The sequence below is a fragment of the Talpa occidentalis genome, unplaced genomic scaffold, assembly GCF_014898055.3.
Source record: "Talpa occidentalis isolate TD23 unplaced genomic scaffold, MPIMG_talOcc4v2.1 talOcc4.17, whole genome shotgun sequence".
NCBI lineage: Eukaryota > Metazoa > Chordata > Mammalia > Eulipotyphla > Talpidae > Talpa > Talpa occidentalis.
This window is the reverse complement of record NW_023601754.1, coordinates 40,567,053-40,589,328: the sequence shown is the minus strand read 5'-3', so window position 1 is coordinate 40,589,328 and position 22,276 is coordinate 40,567,053. Positions and strand designations below refer to the sequence as shown.

Sequence of the window (22,276 nt, the reverse complement as noted above, 5' to 3'; positions counted from 1 at the left end):
CGCTGTCACAGACCAGCTGTGTGACCACAGCAAGTCACTTGCCCTCACTGGGCCTCTTTGCTCCCCTGCAAAATGGAGTCACCACAGGGACCCCAAGTGCCAGGAGCACATTCCACAGAGGGTGGTGACTCATGCATTGGTGAGCGCGCTCGTTGGAAATCGAAACTCTTGGGGCTTCTGCTTCATCCATTTGCTCTTGGGAACTGGGGACAGCACTGGCCCCCTTAAAGGTGACGGGAAGTTTTAAGGGCGTTAGGGCTTCGGGTCAGGATGCGGCCGAAATAACAGTGGCTGGGCGCAGGCCCGGCAGAGCCATTCCAAGGGGCGGGCCGGCGCGACCACGACTGACACCGGGATCCCGGCGGTCCCGCCTCCTTCCCTTGTCCCTGGAGCCAGGGCGGTTTTGGTAGCAGCCTCGCGCCCGAACCCCGCGGCAGGAGTGGGTTCCGGAGAGGGGCGGCGGGACTGGCAGGCTTGTAAGTGGGGGGGGTGGGGCGCGGGGCTCTGCAAAGGTAAGAAGCAAGGGGCTGGGCAGGCGCAGGAGGAGGAGCGGCTCCCTAGCCAGGAGGGCAGCAGGCGAGGGTGTGTGGGGCGCAGGGAGGCCAGGCCCGGCGCGGGGAGCCCGGCTGCGGGTGGGCGAGGCGCAGCGGGCGCGGGGCTGGAGGGGCGCTGGGCGTGAGGGCTGCGTGGGCGGCCGCCGGGCGGGGTGGCGAGGCCGGGCTGGGGTGCTTGGAGGCGCGGGGAAGAAGGCTGGGGCCGTGGCCTCGCGCGGCTGGGGTTGCCGGCCGCTGAACTGACACTGTCCTTCGCTGCAGTGGCCGCCCGGCCTAGCGGGGGGACCATGGGCGCCTCGGCCTCCAGGGACCAGCCCGCCGGGGTCCCCGCGCCGGATCCCGAATCCGAGGAGGTGCTGGACCTGAACCAACTGCCGCCCGAGCTGCTCCTGGCGGTGCTGAGTCACGTGCCCCCGCGCGCGCTGCTCGGGCGCTGCCGCCGGGTGTGCCGGGGCTGGCGCGCCCTGGTGGACGGCCAAGCCCTGTGGCTGCGCATCCTCGCCCGGGACCACCGCGCCCTGCTGCCGCTGGCCCGCAGCTGCCTGCCCGCCGTGCGCGACGCCAGGCCCTGCCTGCTGGGCCGCTTCTGCGAGCGCGCGCCGATCGGGCGCAACCTCATCCGCAACCCCTGCGGCCAGGGTGCGCGCCCGGCGGGGCGGGGTGCGCGGGAGGCGGGGCCCGCGCGGGACCCCCCTTGAGCCCGTGGCTCGGGCGCACTGGCCAGCTGGCGAGGATTGGGGTGCAAGTCTGTGTCGCTTTACAGAAGGTCTCCAGAAATGGATGGTGCAGCACGGCGGGGACGGCTGGGCGGTGGAGCGAAACATGTCAACCGTGCCCGGGGCGCCCTCGCAGACCTGCTTCGTGTCTTCCTTCAGGTGAATGTCCCTCACCCTCCGCGGGCCGGGCCCGGGTGAGGAGGCCCGCCCTGTACTCACTCTTGTCCCTCCTTGCTAGCTGGTGTCGCAAGAAGCAGGTCTTGGACCTGGAGGAGGAGGGTTTGTGGCCAGAACTACTGGACAGTGGCAAGATTGAGATTTGTGTCTCTGACTGGTGAGTGTGCGGGTCAAAACAACGCTTTGCCAAGCGCCCACCCCATGCGCCGTGACCTTGGCGTTAGACCTCATGACAACTCCTTACAGATAGGCTGAAGTCCACGAGGTGAATGACTTAACCATGATCACAGCGTGGGTCATTAGCAGAGTCCACACCCTGCAACCCTCTTCTCACACACCCCCCACCCCAATCTGGAAGATGCCAGATTGAATTGAATAAGAGGCCTTGGGTCCAGTTCAGTCTTCTCTTTTTTTTTTTTTGGTGGGACCCTCGCTGGTAGCCGGGGATCGAACCGGCGCTGCAGAGGCTGTGGGCAGCCTCGCAGCCCAGCACTCAACCGCTGCGCCACCAGGGGAGGCCCAGTTCAGTCTTGTCTCAAGATGCTTCTTGCTTTATGGAAAAGGCAGTATGGGGTCAGATTCTGAAGCCAGACCTCCCAGGGGTCAAATCCTGACTGAAGGGTTGTGATCTTGAACAAGTCAGAGCTGGTCTCACCCAAGATCAGGTTGCTTGCCAAGCTCATACCCAGCGCTTTATGACCGTGAGCTGCCTCAGTGCACTTTCTGAACCTTGAACCTGTGGGAAAGTGTATTTCAAAACCTCAAGACTTTCCAAGCGTCACAAGAAATTAAGAAGTTCAGAAAGGGCGGGTAGGTTTTACTGACGGGGTTCACACATCTAGGGCTTGACAAGGACCTGACATTAGGCTCAGACCCTTATGCCTCCAGCACTTGAACTCTGTAGTGCTTGTCTCAAAACTGGGCTAATTACAGATATTCCACAGGATACACAACTCAGATAGTTCTAAGGAAGGCATTTTCTAGATTCTCTGGAGTTATAGGTTGCTGTTCTAAAATTAACCTTTCCTTGTTTCTCCTCAGAGTCTTTAGTTTTACCAAAAGAAAAAGAAAAGCCCCTCTCTGTGGTGTGTGGTCCCCAGAGGTAGCCTACTGGACACACAGCAAAGTGACCATCTGAAATTTGGCCTTTCCAAATGCACTTTGTCAAGGTCCCCTGACTTCCTCCCCTTCCCTGTCCATCTCATTGAGAGATAAATTTGCAGTAAAATGTTTTTCGTCACTTATCAAGCTATTGTGACGTTTGTGTTGTTTGGAGCAATGGTCTACCATTTGATTGCAGTAATCAGTGGTTGCCAATGTTTGCTGCACATCACCCGGATGTATTTAAAGCTCTCGCTGTCCAGATTACACACCATCTCAATTAAACCAGGGCCTCTGGTGGAGTCAGCCTTTTAGATTTTTGAGAAGTTGAGAGCTGACTGCAATTAGAGGACACACTCCCCAAGACTGCCTTCACTTCTGAGACCATGTGCAAGTTTCGGGAGTCCCTCAAACTACCCTCAGTTTCAGGAATTCACTAGAAGGACCACAGAACTCACCGTAGACTGTTATAAGACCCTAGTTTATTCCAGGGGAAGAAGCGCATAGGGCAGTGTCTAAGGGATGCATCGAACATGGATCCTCCACCCCTGTCCTTTCTCCATTGAATCTGGACGAATTACTGCCCTGGCATCTGTGTGTGACAGAGACATGGCATATTGCCAACCAGGGAAAGCAACCTGAACTTCAGTGTTCAGAGTTCCTATTGGGTTAATGTCAACATACGGGTCAACTGCATCCTACATCACATGATTGGTCTTTCTGGAGCAGGTAGCTTCTACGGCGAGTACATTTCAGTGTGGCCAGCCCCCCTCAAATCACATTGGCAGAGTGTGCAGTGTGACCCCAGGTCCCCAGGCAAACAAAGATAGATGTTCCTGGCAAGCACAGCATCCCAAGTGCCCAAAAATTATTTCCCAGAAGCTGAGGGCAAGGATTGTACCATTGGGCTAGGCTCAGTCCTTTTCTACACAATATTTTTAAAACATTCTAAGATGATTCCAATCTATAGCAAAGCCGGAACCATTAAGTGGGTAATAATTCAATCCTAAAGAAGAAATGTTCACACTTAGAGCTTTATGGTCACAGGAAAAATCTTAAATTTCTTTTTATATCCTTTGTGTGTGTGTGTGTGGTTGGCGCAGAGCAGTATGAAAGGGTAATCAATAAGTCTTCAGTACATAAAAATATATTAATATTACATTAGGACAATTCTGTGGGAGAAGCAGAATGGACATCTAAATCTAAGAGGCAGAATGATGTGAAGGCTTGGTAAAGGAAGACAATTGTGCCTTTATAGTCCATCACTTTTTAAAAAAAATTTTATTTTTTATTTTATTTTATTTAATTTTATTTTTTAAAGATTTATTTTTTTATTTCTTATTTATTTTTTATACAAGCACTGGGTACAGTCAGAAGCGCGGGAGGGTGAGAGAATTCACCAGAGCCAGAGCGGGGAGCAGAGCAGGCAGAAGGACCGAAGTACACTGCTGAGGGGAGCAGCGGGCGGCAGGAGAGGTCTGCGCGCCATGTGGGACCCTCCTCCGGTGGCCGGGGAGCAGCCGGGGATCGAACCGGTGCCGCAGAGGCTGCGGGCAGCTTTGCAACCCAGTGCTCAACTGCTGCGCCACCGGGGAGGCCCTAAAAATTTTTTTTAAATGTATTTTTGTGTAGAACTGGGGTGTAGGCCAGAGGTGCGGGGGTGAGAAGATTCACCAGGGACAGAGTGGGGAACAGAATAGGCGGATTTACTGAAATACACTGCTGAGGGGAGCAGCAGGCATGACAAGAGAGGTCTATAGAGCCCATAACTCTTAAGTTTTTAAGATTTTAACTTACAACATCAATAGCATACCTATCTTAGATGTGGCACTCAATGAATTATCATAATAAAGTGAACACATTTGTATTACTAGCACCCTAGTCATGAACAGAACAGAATGTTCTAGCAACCCTACCACCCAGTATCTCTCATGCCCTTTTTTCCATCACTTCCCACCTCAGGGTAGCCTGAATTCAGAATCCTGAATTCTGTTTCTATAGGTAAGTTCGGCCCATTTTTCTACTCTCTCTCTCTCTCTCTCTCTCTCTCTCTATATATATATATATATATATATATGCAGTTATACAGTATACATTTTATATCTGACTTCTTTCAATAACATGTTAGTAGATTCATCCATATGTAGCAATAATATGCAGCTCAATTAGGTTAATTTCATTGCTGGACAGTATTCTATTCTGGGAATTTGCCATAATTTATCTAAGAATGATGAAAACTGGATGTTATTTTTTCAAATGCTGGGTATGCCATCTGATACTATAGGTTCCCCGATCCTCTTACGTGGCTGATATGAAAATTTTACTATTATTTTTTTATTGAAGTGACACTGCATTGTAAGTTTCATGTGTACATCATTGAAAAGCAGTTTGTGTCAATACAACATTAACTTCACCTCTAAAGGTCCAATCTATCCTTCACCATGTCCCCTCTGCCCCAGTGACCCCTTCTTAGTAACCACTAATTGGTCTTGTAATCTAAAATTTTGTCTTATTTAGTTCATCTGTTTGTTTTCTCTGGATACCAAAAATAAGTGAAATCGAAAACTGTATTTTAAAATGTCAACATTCTATATATTGGACCTTATATCTTTTGCAACCTTTTAAACATTGAATGAGAAATTTTAATTGTCACTTCAATAATAAGGGAGGAGGTGCTCTGAAGGCCACTGCTCAAGGTCAGTGCTTCTAAATGAAGGTGATTCCGACCTGCTGGGGAGCTTGTCGGATGTGGATTCTGATTCATAGGCTCTGCGGTGGGGACGAGCTCCTAGGTGACACCAGGAGCTAGTCCAAGGACCACACTTGGGATTCACATACAGAGGGAAGCCCTTTGGGTGGGGCAGGCAGGCACCAAAGAGCTGGGGTGACAGGTGCAGTCTTCATAGGCCTCCCTCCTCCCGTAGGTGGGGAGCCCGTCACGACAGTGGCTGCATGTACCGACTCCTTGTCCAACTTCTAGATGCCAACCAGACCGTCCTGGACAAATTCTCGGCTATGCCTGATCCCATCCAGCAGTGGAACAACCATGTTTACCTTCAGGTGAGTCTCTGACAGGGGCATGGGAAAGGATGGCAGGGGCCTGTGATGGTTACCTGAATTGCTAATCACCCCAGAACTTAAGCAACTTAATGGCTTCACATCAACAATGGTCTTTTTATACTCTGTCTATGTGGTTTTGCTGAAAAGGGCCCAGTTGCAGTCTCTCAAGTAGTTGTGTTCAGAGAGAGGATGAAGCTAAAGAGCAGAGTGGTGGTGGTGGTAGGGTGTATGAGTGTGTCCGCGCGCGTATGCGTGCGCGCGCATGTGCCCACGCACGGGTGTCTGCACAGCTGTTGGGTTGCTGAATCTCTCTTCATCTCGTGTCGGAGCTATGACATGGCTGCCTAGGCCAGGTTGAGCTTCCTCACAACATGGCGGCCTCGGGGTAGCTAGACTGCTTATGTGTTGGAGCCACTGTGAGGATTCTAGAGGAACTTTTTTCAGTAGCCTTGGAAATCATTTGGCAAAAGTCACTCCACATCCCTTCTACCACACCCTTGGATACAAGCACATCCTCCCAGGTTCAAGGAAACAGGATTTAACCTAATGGGGAGTGGCATGATTCTAGAAGAAAACATGGATCAGGAGATGGTACAGCATTCATGAAAACCCCCATCTGCCAGCCTCAGTGTTTGAGGGGAAGATCATGGGACAAGGCAGCTGACCCCTTACTCTGCTTATAGGTCTCCTATGTGTTCTCCAATATCAAGACGGGCGTCCGCTTCGTGTCTTTTGAACACTGGGGCCAGGACACGCAGTTCTGGGCTGGCCACTATGGAGCTCGTGTGACCAACTCCAGTGTGATCGTGCGGGTCCGTCCGTCCTTGTGTGCGGACAACTCGACGTGCCTTCCAGGAGCTGAGACCATTGGCAAGGTGCCTCACTAACCAAAGGCTCCCTGGCATCCTGGGAAGTCCTAGGTTCAATCCAAGGTCCTGCTGGGCCCTGTCTCCAGCTTCCAGAAACTTCTGGAAGAAAATTCTTCTATCAGATCTACCTACTGCTGCTGCTCCAGGGACGCCCCCTTCTACTGAGTGGAGACCCACAGGTGAACACAGGGGGATGCTGGTTCCACAGAAGATGCCTAGCCCTCCCCTCAGAGGCCCTGTGATTCAGCCTCAGCCATGTCCTCTCTCTGCTTCAGCGGCTGTGTCGGTCGCTTCAGGGAAGCTATCTTTCTATCTCAGCTAGACTCTCGCTTGAGGTTGATGGAGTCTCAGCCACCTTAGGTGGTGAACTTAACCTCAAGAGCTGGGATGAGCTCTGACAGCCGTACATCTGCTAACTCAGAAAATGTTTGCAGTTAGACAGTTCTACCCACTCTGACTTCTATGAAAAAATGAGGTCATCCCCCGATCCTCAAGGACCCCCATAAGTGTGTGGTATGTAAAATTATATTTTATATTTTGAATTTTTTTTCCAGACCTTGAGAGAATAATATATCAGCTGCATGTATCTGCCAGTCACATGTAATAAATGTATTATTTTGCACAAAATGCCTCTGATTTTTTTTTAAGATTTATTTTGATTTATTTATACATACAAGAGCTGGGGTGTAGGCCAGAGGTGCAGGGGGTGAGAGGATTCACCAGAGACAGAGTGGGGAACAGAACAGGCAGACTGACTGAAATCCACTGCTGAGGGGAGCAGCGGGCGAGACTGCGGGAGAGGTCTGCTGCGCCATGTGGGTAGCTCCCTGGCTGGGGATTGAACTTGTGATGCAGTGGCTGCGGCTGATGCTTAAGCCTGCACCATCCCGAGGCAACTACCTCTCATCTTTTCAATAGAAATGCGATGTCACTGTTTTAGTCACAGCTGGATTCGGAGTAACAGACAGTCCCAGTTGAAGAAGACACCAGTCCAAGGGGCTTTGCCATAGAAGGAATGGAAGAAGTAGAGTATTTTCCCAAGTCCTGAGGAAATCAATTCAGACAGAAATCAATCAGGGCGTAGAGCCTCAGGCAGGCAGTGGTGTACTATTCTAGCGACAGCCTGCTTGCCTTTCTAGCCATGAGCATGAGACAGGACCGCCTGGCAGGCCCAGGGCATGTGCCTGGGCTCGCTGCCAGTGGTTGGATGAGAAGCTCTAGGTGTCCCAACACAAGGCGGGCAAAGTGTGCCTGTGTCTTCTCTGTGCCTGCCTCGCGCCCGGCCAGCCCTCATCCCCACCCGTGTGTGCACGCAGAGATGTACGCTTCGCCAGCATTGTAAACAAGGGGCTGTGACCTGGAAACAGACCGGAAGATTACTGCCCACCAGCTGGAGTGTGTGGCCTTGGGGTAAATACCGCTTTGGACAGTTCAGCTCTAGGGGACATTTTGGGTCAACTGGGGGAATCTGATGTAAGGACTATGAGAGATACATTGACAAGAACTTGGGGGAAAATCAATTGAAAGAAAACAAAACTCTGCAGCACAAGTTCAATCCCTGGCCAGGGAGATACCCACATGGCACAGCAGAATGGAAATAGGGAGACAATTGCCTGAAAAAACACTATGATTTAATTTTGGTATAAACACACATACACATGCCTGTGGTACTGTGTGTATATATCAGGTTGAGAAAAAAAAAATGCCCCACGCTCTCTGCATTTCTCCTGAACTCTCAAACCACTGCCACACTCACAAAACTTGTGACACCAGGGCCTCGCTGGTGGCGCAGGGGTTAAAGACAGCGCTATCAAACTATCACCAGCCACTGCTGCATGAGTTCGATCCCCAGCCAGGGAGCTACTCATATGGCACAGCAGAGCTCTCCTGTCTCACCCGCTGCCTCCCTCAGCAGTGTATTTCAGTAGATTCACCTGTTCTGCTCCCCATTCTGTCTCTGGTGAATCCTCTCACCCCCCGCACCTCTGGCCTGTACCCCAGTTCTTGTATACATAAATAAATACATCTTAAAAAAAAAAAAAAAAACTTGTGACACCAGATGTGTGGCGTTTTGCCCACCAAGCAGTGCTCTGGTACTAGCTGGATGTTCCACAATTCAACTCAGCTCTGACACTATCTGCCCAGGGACAGCACCAGATCCCAGGTCAAAGGATCAGGCCCGTGAGACTGGGGCTCCCTCACTTGAGGTGCCCGTCATCAGTCTTACCCACAACTATCTTGACTATGAATAAGAGGTTCCCACCATCTCTAGATTTGATTATTTGCCAGAGGAGAAATTAGTTACACGTACTAGTTAGAAGCTATGATAGAGGATACAGATGAGCAGTCAGCTGAAGACAGACACTAGGGGTGTCTGTGGAGTTGGGGTGCATCACTCTCCTGGGACTGATGTATTCACCAATGTATTAAAACTGAGGTCAAAGGGCTAACTTGTTCCCGGATCTTAGAACACAAAAGGAAAAAAATCTTTTCTGTGAGGCTTGATTTCCTAAATAGAGCCTAGACACTTACCAGCAAATGACCCAGCCTGAACAGGCAGAGACATAACTTTGAACTGCCCCCCAAGATGGTCAATGCAGAGAGGGGAGCTACTCTGAGGCAAGGGCCCACCAACTAGAATTTAAAACTCCAGTTACTGGGGTCTCCCTTGCGGCGCAAGGGGTTAAGCACAGCACTGCGAAGCTGTCCGCAGCCTCTGCAGCACAAGTTCAATCCCTGGCCAGGGAAGATACCCACATGGCGCAGCAGACCTCTCCTGTCTCACCTGCTGCTCCCCTCAGCAATGTATTTCGGTCAGTCTGCCTGTTCTGCTCCCCATTCTGTCTCTGGTAAGTCCTCTCACCCCTGCACACACCTCTCGTCTGTACCTCAGTTCTTGTATGTATAAATAACTCTTTAAAAAGAAAAAGAATTTGAACTGCAGGTTTTAGGGTTTCTGCAGTGATCTCTGGGTAGTGGTACAGATGGAGGCCAAGAGTAGAAGATTGAGGATGGAGGCATCACAAGACCAGAAACTGGAGGTGGGGTAAAAATGATGAACATAGTTGTTAAACCAGCTCTAGAAATGAAAAATCCTCAGGTACCAGCTGCTATAGCGAGTATCAGACTGTTATAGACAGTATCTGGAGGTACAGACCAGAAGAGGCAATGCGGAGATGGGGGGGCACTTACTGAGAATCCCTGGTCCTCACAAATCAACCTAGTGACACCCGAGAAGTAACTGAACAATAGACACATCCACAAGGAGCAAATCCCTCCCAAAAAGAAGACAGCATCAGCCCTCCCGTGGCCTCTTTGTCTTTCCCCTTTTCCTAATGGATCTGTCCTTTTCAAATGTAACCTCCACCTGCCTTTGTCTGTGCAAACATCTTTGTCTCCTGGGTAAATTGTATGAGTGCAACCGAAAGGGGAACTCTGCCGAAACTTTTGTCAGATGTGACCCAAGAACCCCACGCTTGAACCCCATATTGCATCAAGACAACATCAGCATGACTTTGCTTATCTGTATTTTTGCTTCCTGGTTTGCTTATCTGCATTTCTAATGGGGGTGTGTGTGTGTGTGTAAACACGTTGCAGACAAATATAAAGCAACCTCCAATGCAGTTTCTCTCCCCTTCCAAAAATAACCACATTTGGAAGGCATCTTTGCTGACATGGTTTTTGTTTGCTTTGTCGTAGGTAGGAAGTTCCAAATACAAACAAAAGCAGAGGACAGAATGTTATAGCCCCCCCCCCCCCCCCACACACACACACACACACACACGCACCAGCTAGCTTCCGCAGTTATCAACTCACCACCAGTCTGTTAGGGGGAAACGGATGTCCTAAAGCTAATCCCATACAGGCTTTGTGGACTCCACCCCCACCCCAGACCAAAGCCATCAGGACTTTGGGAAAGACAAATCCTGTCACCACCAAAGGGAAGGTTGCTGGGACCTGAGGGTGGGGTTAAGCAGCCAGGTTGGGTATAAAACCAGACACGTGGGCTTTGGGGGGCTCCCTTTTGGCTCTCTGCCAGCTCGCTGCTCTCTGCCAGCTCTCAGAGTACCACTGGGTTTCCAGGTCAGCGGATCAGGTAGGACGCATTAAAGACTTTATTTCCCTATTTTCTCCCTGAGTTGTACATTTCCTCATTTCCCCTTCCCTTGTAAATAAACCTTTTATTAACCTTTTGTGTGTGCCTGCAGTGGAGTATTAATAAGTCCCTTTTGGGCCTCCCCGGTGGCGCAGCGGTTGAGCGCTGGGTTGCGAAGCTGCCCGCGGCCTCTGCAGCGCCGGTTCGATCCCCAGCTGCTCCCTGGCCACCGGGGAGGAGGGTCCCACATGGCGCGCAGACCTCTCCTGCCGCCCGCTGCTCCCCTCAGCAGTGTACTTCTGTCCTTCTGCCTGCTCTGCTCCCCGCTCTGGCTCTGGTGAATTCTCTCACCCTCCCGCGCTTCTGACTGTACCCAGTGCTTGTATAAATAAATTAAATAAATAAATAAAAATAAATCTTAAAAAAAAAAAATTAAAAATAAGTCCCTTTTAAGCGCGCGGGTGAGGACCCACAGCCAGGCAACCTGTGTTATATCGGGGATGCTCTGTAACAAGGCCTCTGTTTCTTCTCTTTTTAAAATGTTTTTGGGGGCTCCCTGGTGGCGCAAGGGTTAAGACGCAACCTATGAAGCTATCTGCAGCCACTGCAACATGAGTTCGATACCCGGCCAGGGAGCTATCCACATGGCGCAGCAGACCTCTCCTGACTCACCCGCTGCTCCCTTTGTTACAGGGCAGCCCCGATACAAAACGGGGTGCCTGACTGTGGGTCCTCACCCGCGCGCTTAAAAAGGACTTATCAATGCTCTACTGCAGGCACACGCGAAAGGTTAATAAAAGGTTTATTTACAAGGGAAGGGGAAATGAGGAAATGTACAGCTCAGGGAGAAAAGTGGGAGACAAAGTTTTAAATGAGTCCTACCCGATCCGCCGATCAGGAATCCCAAATGGCGCTCTGAGAGCTGGCCGCCAGCCAGGAGCCCTGAAGCCAGGAGCGGTAGCGTGAGCGAGCCCCCAAGGCCCACGTGTCTGGTTTTTATACCAACCCTGGCTGCCTAACTCCACCCTCAGGTCCCAGCCATCTTCCCTTTGGTGGTGACGGGATTTGTCTTTCCCAATGTCCTGATGGCTTTGGTCTGGAGTGGGGGTGGCGTCCACAAAGCCTGTATGGGATTAGCGCAGGACATCACTTCCCCCTAACAACCTTCAGGGGTGTATTTCAGTCAGTCTGCCTGTTCTGTTCCCCATTCTGTTTCTGAATCCTCTCACCCCCAACACCTCTGGCCTGTACCCCAGTTCTTGTATGCATAAAAAGATAAAAAATAATAAAATGTGTTTTTACTTGGAAGCAATCTCAAACTTTCAGAAAATCATAGTATTTTACTGTAACAAGGCAATCCCCAGAGTATCCCTCATTCTGCCTGATAACAGTACAAAGAGCTTTCTTCCCCTGAAACATTAGGAGTATGTACTCCAGCTTGAAGCTTCACCAACATCGCTGCAAAATTTGTATTTTCTACAAATAAGGACATTCTCCACTTAATGGCAGCACCCCCGCATTGAGATCCTGAACGGGAAATCGATTCAGTTATTCTGGGCAGAACAGGGTTCCCTGATCAGAGCTGGCCTTTCTCCTCAGCAAGACCTGTCTGCAAGGTTGACCCTCTGCTGGCATCCGGGAACTTGAACTTCGGAAACTTCCCCACCATTTACTAACTTGTATTTAGACTGTTTGGACAAGGAGGGGTTAATGCTGAACACTGACTTTCCTTCTGGAAATCTGGAGCTTTGGTACCTGCCTGGCAGAGGAGGCCTGGTGGCTGATCCCCAGTGAACCCCTCAGGCTCCAAAGACCCAAGTCTGGGGCCTCCCTGGTGGCGCTATCTGCAGCACAAATTCGATCCCCAGCCAGGGAGCTACCCACACAGTGCAGCAGACCTCTCCTGACTCACCCGCTGCTCCCCTCAGCAGTGTATTTCAATCAGTCTGCCTGTTCTGCTCCCCACTCTGTCTCTGGTGAGTCCTCTCACCACCCACACCTCTGGCCTTGGATGCATAAATAAATATATCTTTTTAAAAAATTAATGAAGAGCCAAGTTTCAAAGGAGCTTCCCTGGAGATCACCCACAGGATGTTCGCCTCTCCTTGCTGGGGAGAGTAGTCCACAATACTGGAAATAGTGTCAATGATAGTGAGACAAAGACTTCATTAGATAATCAAGTGAGGATTCCAAGCTGGAAAGCAGACCCACAGATTTTACTCTGTGAGAGCTGTTCCAATAAGCACAAGTTGGAATTTAGTGTATGTAGGTAGAAGCACTGACATGAAAAATGTAATTATTCCCCACAAGGGGCCTCTGGTTCTAAGTTGTTTTGACTTAAAGATCCACTGATGCTATCTATTCGCAGAGGAGGGTAATGCAGGGATTTAACCTCTTAGTTTTCTAAAGAGTGCTCTGTGGAGGTGCAAAGCCTGGTACCCATCATTTAAATCTTCTCTAATCAGGCTCCCTGGTCATTAGTGAAGTTTAAAAAGACTGGCTTTGCCCAAAGGCAGCAGATTTGCATAACTTTCCCAGACTTCAAGTCTGTGAAGATAGCTTTGCTCTCTTGCAAAAGCCAGAGCAGGGCCCCAGAACCTTCTACAGTATGTTCACATAGCTTTAACCTGAGTCTTCCCTCTTCTCATCCGGTTGTGCATCCTGAGTATATACTGAGTCCCTCGGGTCTTTCTGGCAAACACACACACACACACACACACACACACACACACAGAGAGAGACAGAAAGAGAGAGAGGACATTGGTGGTTGTACTGACCCTGATTAAAATATCCCTACAACATTATTTGAGGGAAAGGGAGAGGAGTCTAGGAGGCCATGAAGTTACTGAGCGGTAGCTGCAAGTTATCTAGTAAGTCTGGGGTGATGATAAATAAGAGTGTATTTGCTCCCGACTCTAGGTGGGAGAAGGGGCCAAATTTCCCAAAGACGGGCTTTCAGGTGGATCAAAAAGGTTAAATGTGGGCCTCCCTAGTGGTGCAAGGGGTTAAGATGCAGCCTATGAGGCTGCCCGCAGCCACTGCAGCATGAGTTCTATCCCGGCCAGGGAGCTACCCACATGGCGCGGCAGACCTCTCCTGTCTCACCCGCTGCTCCCCTCAGCAGTGTATTTCAGTCAGTCTGCCTGTTCTGCTCCCCACTCTGTCTCTGGTGAATCCTCTCACCCCCCACACCTCTGGCCTGTACCCCAGTTCTTGTGTGCATAGATAAATAAGTCTTTGAAAAAAAAAAAAAGGTTAAGTGTTTGCACTGCTTTCTCCCCCTAGTGAAAGGACTAAAGGTTAAATCCATCCCCAAGACTGGATCACAGCTTTAGATAAGCCAGAAGAAAAGCGAAAATTCCAGTTCTTTTTTCAGCCTGGAGGCTGCTGCAGCACCCCCTCTCCCATCTCCCACCTTAAATGCCTTTAGCCTCTCCCTCCCCACCCTATTCACCCAGGCAATCTGGACAGCTGTGAGGTTAACCCTGTAAATGCTGAATTTACTGCTTGGGATTTAAGTTAACTTGCACTGAGGAAAAGAAAAAGGGAAATTTGAAACATGACTATATTCATTTCATCTGGACATATGAAAAAAATGATAAATTTATATATATTTATAATTCAAGAGGTTTTTTATCTGTTAATTAGGGTATTGGGCATCTGAAAGGACCTTCCTGCCTGGGCAAGAGGCTGCCCTTCTCAGGGCTACCATCACTGCAGATGGCCAGGCTTTGGGTTTGCCAGCCTGGTGCCAGCCTTCAATATACAAAATGACCCACCCGAACCCTACCCCTTCTATCTGACCCTGTACCCCAAAAGGCAATGCTCCTTTGCCTGCCTCATGTCAGAGCAGGGGGCAGACTATTTGGGCCTCCCCTGTAGCCCAAACCCTGCTGACACTGAGCAGATGAACCATCACATAGGCCTCTACCTTCCCCAATCCAAATTCTGCAGAGCACCCTAAAAATGCTCTTGCAGTTTTTCAATAGGCGTCTCACCTCCTCTTGAACCAAATACCATGTGTACCAACATACCCAAGAGGGACCCCAGAAGCAAAAGTCCAAAACTCATACCTATAAGCAAGGCCTGACTCTATGCCCATATAAACTGCAACAATAGGGCCTCCCCTGGTGGTGCAGTGGTTGAGCGCTGGGCTGTAAAGCTGCCCGCAGCCTCTGCAGCGCTGGTTCGATCCCAGGCCTCCGGGCGAGGGTCCCACATGGTGCGCAGACCTCTCTTGCTGCACCCACTGCTCCCCTCAGCAGTGTATTTCATCAGTCTGCCTGTTTTGTTCCCCGCCCTGGCTCTGGTGAATCCTCTCATCCTCCCTTGCTTCTGACTGTACCTACCCAGTGCTTGTATAAATAAATAAATAAATCTTAAAAAATAAATAAATAAACTGCAACAATATAAACATGAGTTTGTTTACACCACCCGTCCACCAGAACCTATGACAGGAGAAGCAAAAGGAGCAGGGGGTGGCGGAAGCAGTACAACCCAAACTGAAGTTTCAATGCATGACTTAATCAGTGTTCATCCAAATTAAATCCTGCCACGCGTCTGTTATTGTTCTGTGCTTTTAGGTGACCACGCAAGGAGAAGACCCTTAGGCTGGTCAATCATGGGTATCTAATCCCTTATAGCAGCCAATTCAACAAGCAGTGCTGCTTGGGGTCACGGGACAGTGCCAAGGTGGGCACCAGTCACTGGCTATGAGTTCTCAATCCAAGACCACTCAGCCTCAGGGAACAATAGCGGGCTTACTTAATAAACAGGAGAAACAGTTTCCACGGCCACAAGTGGCCATCTGTCTCACCCCAGATAGTGTCCACAGTGTCTGGAAGTCCCAAACAAGAGCCACTCATGAAAGAAGGGACTGTCCCATCAACAGCCTGATGCTCGTGGCACACAGGCAAGCAGCAGGCCAGGATCCAACTCACAGTGGCAGCAAGAGGTGTCCCCAGGTGGGGCTGCTGAGATGATACTGTAGCAGCCTCCAGCCACAGTCTGAAGGCCGGGCTGGACAGCACTGAACACTGGACCAGACAGCAATGGAGGCAACACCACTGGGAGGTGGTGCCAGATGATCGAAAGTAGCAGAGTGTGGTCACCTATCAACAGTGCCAGACAGCACTGGCCAGGAGTGCCAGTCACTACTGGTCACCAAGGAATGGTGTCAGAAACACCAGTGTTAACAGCTCTTTGTGACTTGTTAGCCTAAACCAGCAACAAACAGCTCTTTGAGACACCAGCCAGGGCTGATGGTGCTCCTTGCATGCAATGCCAGCAGCAGGCCCTCTGGGAAGATGTGCTTGATACTTCTCTCCTCAGAGGTCAGCTGCTGATCCTCCTCCTTCACAGGCCAGGAACAGAAAGCCTTAGCCAGCTCCTCTTTCAGCGTCCCCCACCCTACAAACCAGATTGGGCCATTTTCAATCCTAAGCAACCGATTGGACTATTTTGCACCAATCATTTGCATCAGCTCATTTGCCATTTTCAATTTGATAATTAATTAGCTGAGCTTGAACCTGATGGGTCCATTCTAGGGTCCAGGCGCCAAATATAAAAGGGAAAACTTGGTGCTTGAACAGACCCAACCTGCCCCAAGGAACCAGCTTCCATGGTGTGGCAAGCATACTGTACCCAGTGCCCCTTCAGCAGGGCGGGTGTGAAAACACCACGAGGGGTGAGTGGGGGTAGCCTACAGCAGCACTGAGACAGGGGGCCCAGCTGCTCTCGGGTGCGCTCCTCTGTGAGCGTCATATTGGCCTGGGACTTCAAGGGCCTCTTTACTGCCTGCTGCTCCAGGGAGCCGTGGCACTGGAGCTGGCCCCCTGGGATGCCGTGCTCCCCTCTGCAGCCCTGAACCAGGGGCTCCAGGGCTTGGTGTGCCCTTAGCACTGAACACCGAGCCCTTTTTAGCTATGTTTTAGGTCTCGTTTGCACTGTTGCACACTCACACCTAATAGATCAGGCCCTGGAACCCCTGTGGATATTACAGACCCCAACAAATGGTTCCAGAGACCTCCTAGGAGAAAGACTTCACCAGCTAATATTGGCTAGACCAGGACTTACACTGGCGTGCAAGTAGGGCAGGACCAGAAGAGAAAATTTCCAGCCTGGTTTCATGAAGGCAGCTAGGGAGGGGTGTTAAGGGGAGAGTCTACCAAGAGGGGCCAAGGGGAGCTGTGGCAGTGTCTTTGGGCTGGACTCACAGAGGCACACATGACGGTCCCACACTCCTTCACACGTCACGTCTCAGCAGCATCTCAAGTCTCCACCCAGGGGTGTTCGATGTGGCCTGCTAAGGAGTTTTGGTGACTCTCGGCTCAGGATTTTCACTAAGGGTGCATGTGGGACCCTCATTCCTCCCTCCTCCAGGAAATGGTGATGCCATCGTGAGTCAGGACATAGTGCCTCTTGTGCTGGCGTGGAGCCCAGGGTCAGTGTGGTGGGCAAAGGCATTTGAACAGGATGTCAAGGCAGGACTGACCACCTGTTCAAACAGGACATTGGCCAACTCTTACCCTGCCTGCTGGGAATGTTGCTGACTGGAGTGCCTGGGTGTGTGGCACTGGGGGAGTCTCTCCACTGTGGACTGGTGTCTCTTTGTCCCACTAGGTGCAGTTTGTCACCTGACTCCAACTCCCTCACCTTCCTCCAGGTGCACAAGATTGATGAGGTTCCATTAAACTGGGTCCTGGGATGGCAACCCCACTAACTCCCCGACCACTGGCAATATTTCCTGGGCCAGGCCTCCCTGGTGGCACAAGGGGTTAAGCACAGCACCATGAAGCAGTCCGCAGCCTCTGCAGCACGAGTTCAATACCCGGCCAGCCAGAGAGCTACCCACATGGCACAGCAGACCTCTCCTGACTTACCTACTGCTCCCCTCAGCAGTGTATTTCAGTCAATCTGCCTGTTCTGCTCCCCACTCTGTCTCTGGTGAATCCTCTCACCCCCTGCACTTCTGGCCTGTACCCCAGTTCTTGTATGCATAAATAAAGAAATCTTTTAAAAAAATTTCCTGGGCCACAGCTGGCCCCATAGGCACCATTAGCATCCTGACTCCCTGCAGAGGAAGGATGTGACCCAGCACTTGCTAATCCAGTGCTTGCTAAGAGAGCAAAAGAAACCACAAGGCAAAGGAAACCAGAGTAGAAAAGCTCGCTTCCAGCTCCTCTCACTTTGCACACAGTCATCCACTTCTGCAGCCTGCCTGGCTCTGCCCTATCCCCCTCAGGAAGTGCTTTCAATAAACTTCGCTTTTCTTCAGTCTCTGTGGATTCTTCTATAGACCCCGTGGAGCTCACCTAGGCCCCTGACCCCTGCCGGGAGACAGATCAATGGCCTTCAAGGGACGCCAGGGTCAGGGGGTAGAAGAATTCACCAGAGACTGTATGAAAAGTAAAAACGGCATTTATTGATGACCCTGCTAGAGAAACATGGGGTGAGAGAAGTTTGAAGCACTTCTTAAACTCTGAACCTGTGGGCTTTTTGAGATTTAGGACACAAGGCCTCCCTCATGGCACAAGGGGTTAAGACACAGCACTATGAAGCAACCCACAGCCTCTGCAGCACGAGTTCAATCCCCGGCCAGGGAGCTACCCCCATGGCGCGGCAGACCTCTTCTGTCCTGCCCACTGCTCCCCTCAGCAGTGTATTTCAGTCAGTCTGCCTGTTCCCCCACTCTGTCTCTGGTGAGTCCTCTCACACCCCCCCCCACACACACACACCCTCCCCGTACCTCTGGCCTACATTCCAGTTCTTGTATGCATAAATAAATCTTTTTTTTTAAAAAAAGCTTAGGACACAGGTCTGCTGGCTACTCTCTACCAACACAAGAGCGTGTCTTACGACATTGGATCTGGCCATAGAGATCCCTCCCCCTTTTCTCTCCACCCTCCACTTCCCCTTTGGTAGTCTCAGTTCTGCAATACTTTTCAAGGATTTGTTTTCCTCCATTCCTTTGCTTTGCTTCTTTATATTCCACACATGAGTGAAATCATCTGCTATTTGTCTTTCTCCTTATGACTTAATTTTGCTTAACATTATTCCCCCCAGTTCCATCCATGCGTAGCCAACAACAAGATTTCATCTACTTTCATAACAGCAGTACTCCATGGTGCACCCATACACGTGTTCCTGATTCACCCACCTGCCATTGAGCACTTAGGTTGTTTCCATAGTGTGGCTATTGTAAACGGTGCCGCAGAACATAACGGCGCATGTGGCCCTTAGAATTAGTGTTTTTGTATTCTCTGAGTAGATACCTAGGAGTGGGATAGCTGGCTTATAGGGTGGATTTATTTTTAATGTTCTGAGAAATCTCCATACTGTTTTCCATAGGGGCTGGGCTAGTCTATAAGGACTCCTTTTTCTCCAGTCTTTCTGATATGAGCATTATCATGGGCGTGAAGTGGTATCTCTTTCTTTAAATTATTTTTTAATGATTTATTTATTTATGCATACAGGAACTAGGGTACAGGCCAGAGGTGTGGGGGTGAGAGGATTCACCAGAGACAGAGAGGGGAGCAGAACAGGCAGACTGACTGAAATACACTGCTGAGGGGAGCAGCGGGCGAGACAGGAGAGGTCTGCTGCGCCATGTGGGTCAGCTCCGTGGCCGGGAATAGAACTCGTGCTGCAGTGGCTGCCGATAGCTTCATAGTGCTGAGACTTACCCCTTATGCCACCAGGGTGGGGCCCTTTGTATGTGTTTTTTTCAGAGAAGTATCTCTTTAGTTCTGCCCTTTTTTTGATTGACAGCTCAATTAATAAATAGGCAAATAACTAGAACAGACATTTCTCCAAAGAAGATATATGATAAGCATATGAAAATGTGTTCAACATCATTAATCAATCATTAGAGAAATGCAAATCAAAACCATGATGAGATAGGATTGCACTCCCGCTAGGATGACAATAAGCCAAAACAGGAAAAATACAAATGTTGATTATGTGGGAAACTGGAACCCTCACACATTGCAGGTGGAAATGTAAAATAGTATAGCTGTTAAGGGAAACAGTTTGGCAGTCTTCAAAAAATTAAACATAGAATTACCATATGACCCAGCTACTCCTCTCCTACATATATACCCAAGAGAACTGAAAACAGGTGTTCAGACAGAAATTTGAACTTGAATGTCGATAGTAGCATTATTCACAATAATTAAAAAAGTGGAAATAACCCAAATGTCCATCAACTGATGAATGGATTAACAAAATGAGATAAAGTATGTTGTGGAATATTACTGACCCCTAAAAAGGAATGGGGTGAGAAATTAGGTATTAATTCACGCTATAATGTGAATGAACCTTGAAAACATTATGTTCAATGAAAGTTGAAAGTTGAAAACATTATGTTCAATGAAAGTTGAAATTCTATGATTCCATATCTATGAAATTCCCCCAAATAACACAAATCCAGAGTTAGAAAATAGATTGCTGGGAGGGGGCAATGAGGAGTTGTTGCTCACAAGTACCATTTAAGGGGTGATGTCTGGGATTAGATACATGGATGGTGGTACAACATTGTGAATGTATTAAAAGACACTAAATTGCAAGTTTTTAAATGACTAAAATGGTCAATTATATACTGCATGGCCTTTGCCACATAAAACATACCCTTAGCTCATGAGTCACACTCATTTTTATACAAAAAGAGAAGAAACACAAACTTGGCACCCCAGGAGGTGCATTGTTGGGCAAAGACATCAACTATTCCTGGGAGCTTTCCTCTCCTCCCCAGCTGAAAATAAGAGAGATGCTTGGTGTGGCCTTTTCAAGCTGCTGGAATTCAAACCCTGAAGCCCATCCCTCCACTGATCACTCCGGACAGCCCCCCTAGCAACATGAAAGGTCACCTCTCATTCAATATTGTAGAGGTTGGTGGATAGTCTGATCCATGACCCGGCATTTCTATGTATAAGAGGTTGCTTTACCAAGGAAAACAGATCTACTCAAACTGCACTTCCCATCCAGTAAGAAGGGGGAGAAGGAGAAGTATATAGGCAATAGATTTCATTTTTAAAGATTTACTTATTTATGCATACAAGAACTGGGGTATAAGCCAGAGGTGGGGGGTGAGAGGATTCACCAGAAACAGAGTGGGGATCAGAACAGGCAGATCTACTGAAATACACTGCTGAGGGGAGCAGTGGGCAAGACAGGAGAGGTCTGCCGCGCCATATGGGTAGCTCCCCGGCTGGGGATCTAACTAGTGCTGCAGAGGCTGTCAATAGCTTGATAGTGCTGTCTCCAACCACTGCCCCGACCAGGGAGGCACTAGATTTTGTTTTTAAGGAAATGAATTGGGAAACGCACATCATAGCTTGACTCACACCAGTGGCTTGGTCGGTGAGGTCATATAACATATGATTCCCTTTGTTCCACCAGCAGGATTACCTTGTCCTTCCCAAGCAATTCTGATTCTCCAGATAAAAAAGATATCCACTGTGCCACCTGGGTCCTGCCTTTATCCATGAGGCAACCACATCCGGGAAGGATCTGAGCAACAGTCCGCACATGGACTACCGTCTTTATTCATCACCACTAGTGATCGTCAGCCAGAGCTGCTTTCTTCTGTGGCCCTGTCTGCTTAACCCAAAGCCCTCCTGCCACACCCAAATTCCTGGGCCCGCAGCTCACTCACCAGCCAATGAAATTCAACTCTTCTATTTTCCCAAGTTCACTTGCCAAAGCGTGCCCTGAGCCCATTCCCCCACCATTCCAGGGGGGCAGATCTGAGTCTTGGGCTCCTGCCACCTGCTAAACAAGCTCTGGATTCAAGTCCTTATCTTTCCCAATCCTCCCAATCCTTCCCAATCCTGCTTTCGGCCTTTATGCACTCTGGGCAGAGGAGCCCCTGGTGTCTCTGCCACAGTAAGTTGCTCTCATACCAGACATGTTGGAGTTTCTCCTTAGTTCTTTAAGGGGAAAATCCCTAATTAACTTGTATATTTATTACAAATTTTTGTAGGCTCCTTATATCAGTTCATCCTTATGACCCTAATTGGTTGCCATTTTTTTAAATTATAAATGAGGGCCTCCCTGGTGGCTAGGGGTCGCTGTGCTATCATCCCTAAGTCCTGAGTTCTATTCCCACTCAGGGAGCTACCCACATGGCACGGCAGACCTCTCCTGTCTCGCCTGCTGCTCCCCTCAGCAGTGTGATTCAGTAGATCCGCCTGTTCTGCTCCCCACTCTGTCTCTGCTGAATCCTCTCACCCCCCACACCTCTGGCCTATACCCCAGTTTTCTACACACACAAAAAAATTTTTTTTATAGATTTATTTATGCAAGCACTGGGTACAGTCAGAAGCGCGGGAGGGTGAGAGAATTCACCAGAGCCAGAGTGGGGAATAGAACAGGCAGACTGACGAAATACACTGCTGAGGGGAGCAGCGGGCATGGCAGGAGAGGTCAGTCATGCCATGTGGGACCCTCGCTGGTGGCCGGGATCGAACCAGTGCTGCGGAGGCTGCAGGCAGCTTCACAGCACAGCGCTCAACTGCTGCACCACCAGGGGAGGCCCTACACAAAAAAATTTTTTTAAATAAAATAAAATTATAAATGAATGCTGAATTCTATCCAAGTTTTTTCTCTTTTAATTTGATAATAGGAGGTATTACATGAATACATTAAAAATAAAAGTTGTTGTCAAATTGTCAGGCAAGAGAATGGAGTGATGTTCTGTCACCC

The 22,276-nt window shown here is 49.6% G+C and overlaps 2 protein-coding genes across 3 annotated transcripts in view; one reads left to right on the top strand and one right to left on the bottom strand.

Annotated features, from left to right (window-relative positions):
- Window positions 1-22,276, bottom strand: part of ACP7 (acid phosphatase 7, tartrate resistant (putative)) — a 123,660-nt gene that overhangs the window by 49,558 nt on the left and 51,826 nt on the right. The gene's annotated exons all lie outside the window — the stretch shown is intronic.
- FBXO27 (F-box protein 27) lies at window positions 842-7,094 on the top strand. Its single transcript, XM_037516522.2, has 5 exons — window positions 842-1,193; window positions 1,318-1,429; window positions 1,509-1,604; window positions 5,473-5,608; window positions 6,292-7,094. Exons 1-5 carry the CDS (start codon window positions 842-844, stop codon window positions 6,493-6,495), a joined length of 900 nt encoding a protein of 299 aa, XP_037372419.1. The 3' UTR covers window positions 6,496-7,094.

Bases quoted from the DNA above. Each gene is read 5' to 3' on its own strand.
- FBXO27 (XM_037516522.2), top strand. From the start codon at position 842: ATGGGCGCCTCGGCCTCCAGGGACCAGCCCGCCGGGGTCCCCGCGCCG. The intron at 1,605-5,472 runs GTGAGTGTGCGG...CTCCTCCCGTAG, and splicing joins GAGATTTGTGTCTCTGACTG to GTGGGGAGCCCGTCACGACA. The intron at 5,609-6,291 runs GTGAGTCTCTGA...CTCTGCTTATAG, and splicing joins ACAACCATGTTTACCTTCAG to GTCTCCTATGTGTTCTCCAA.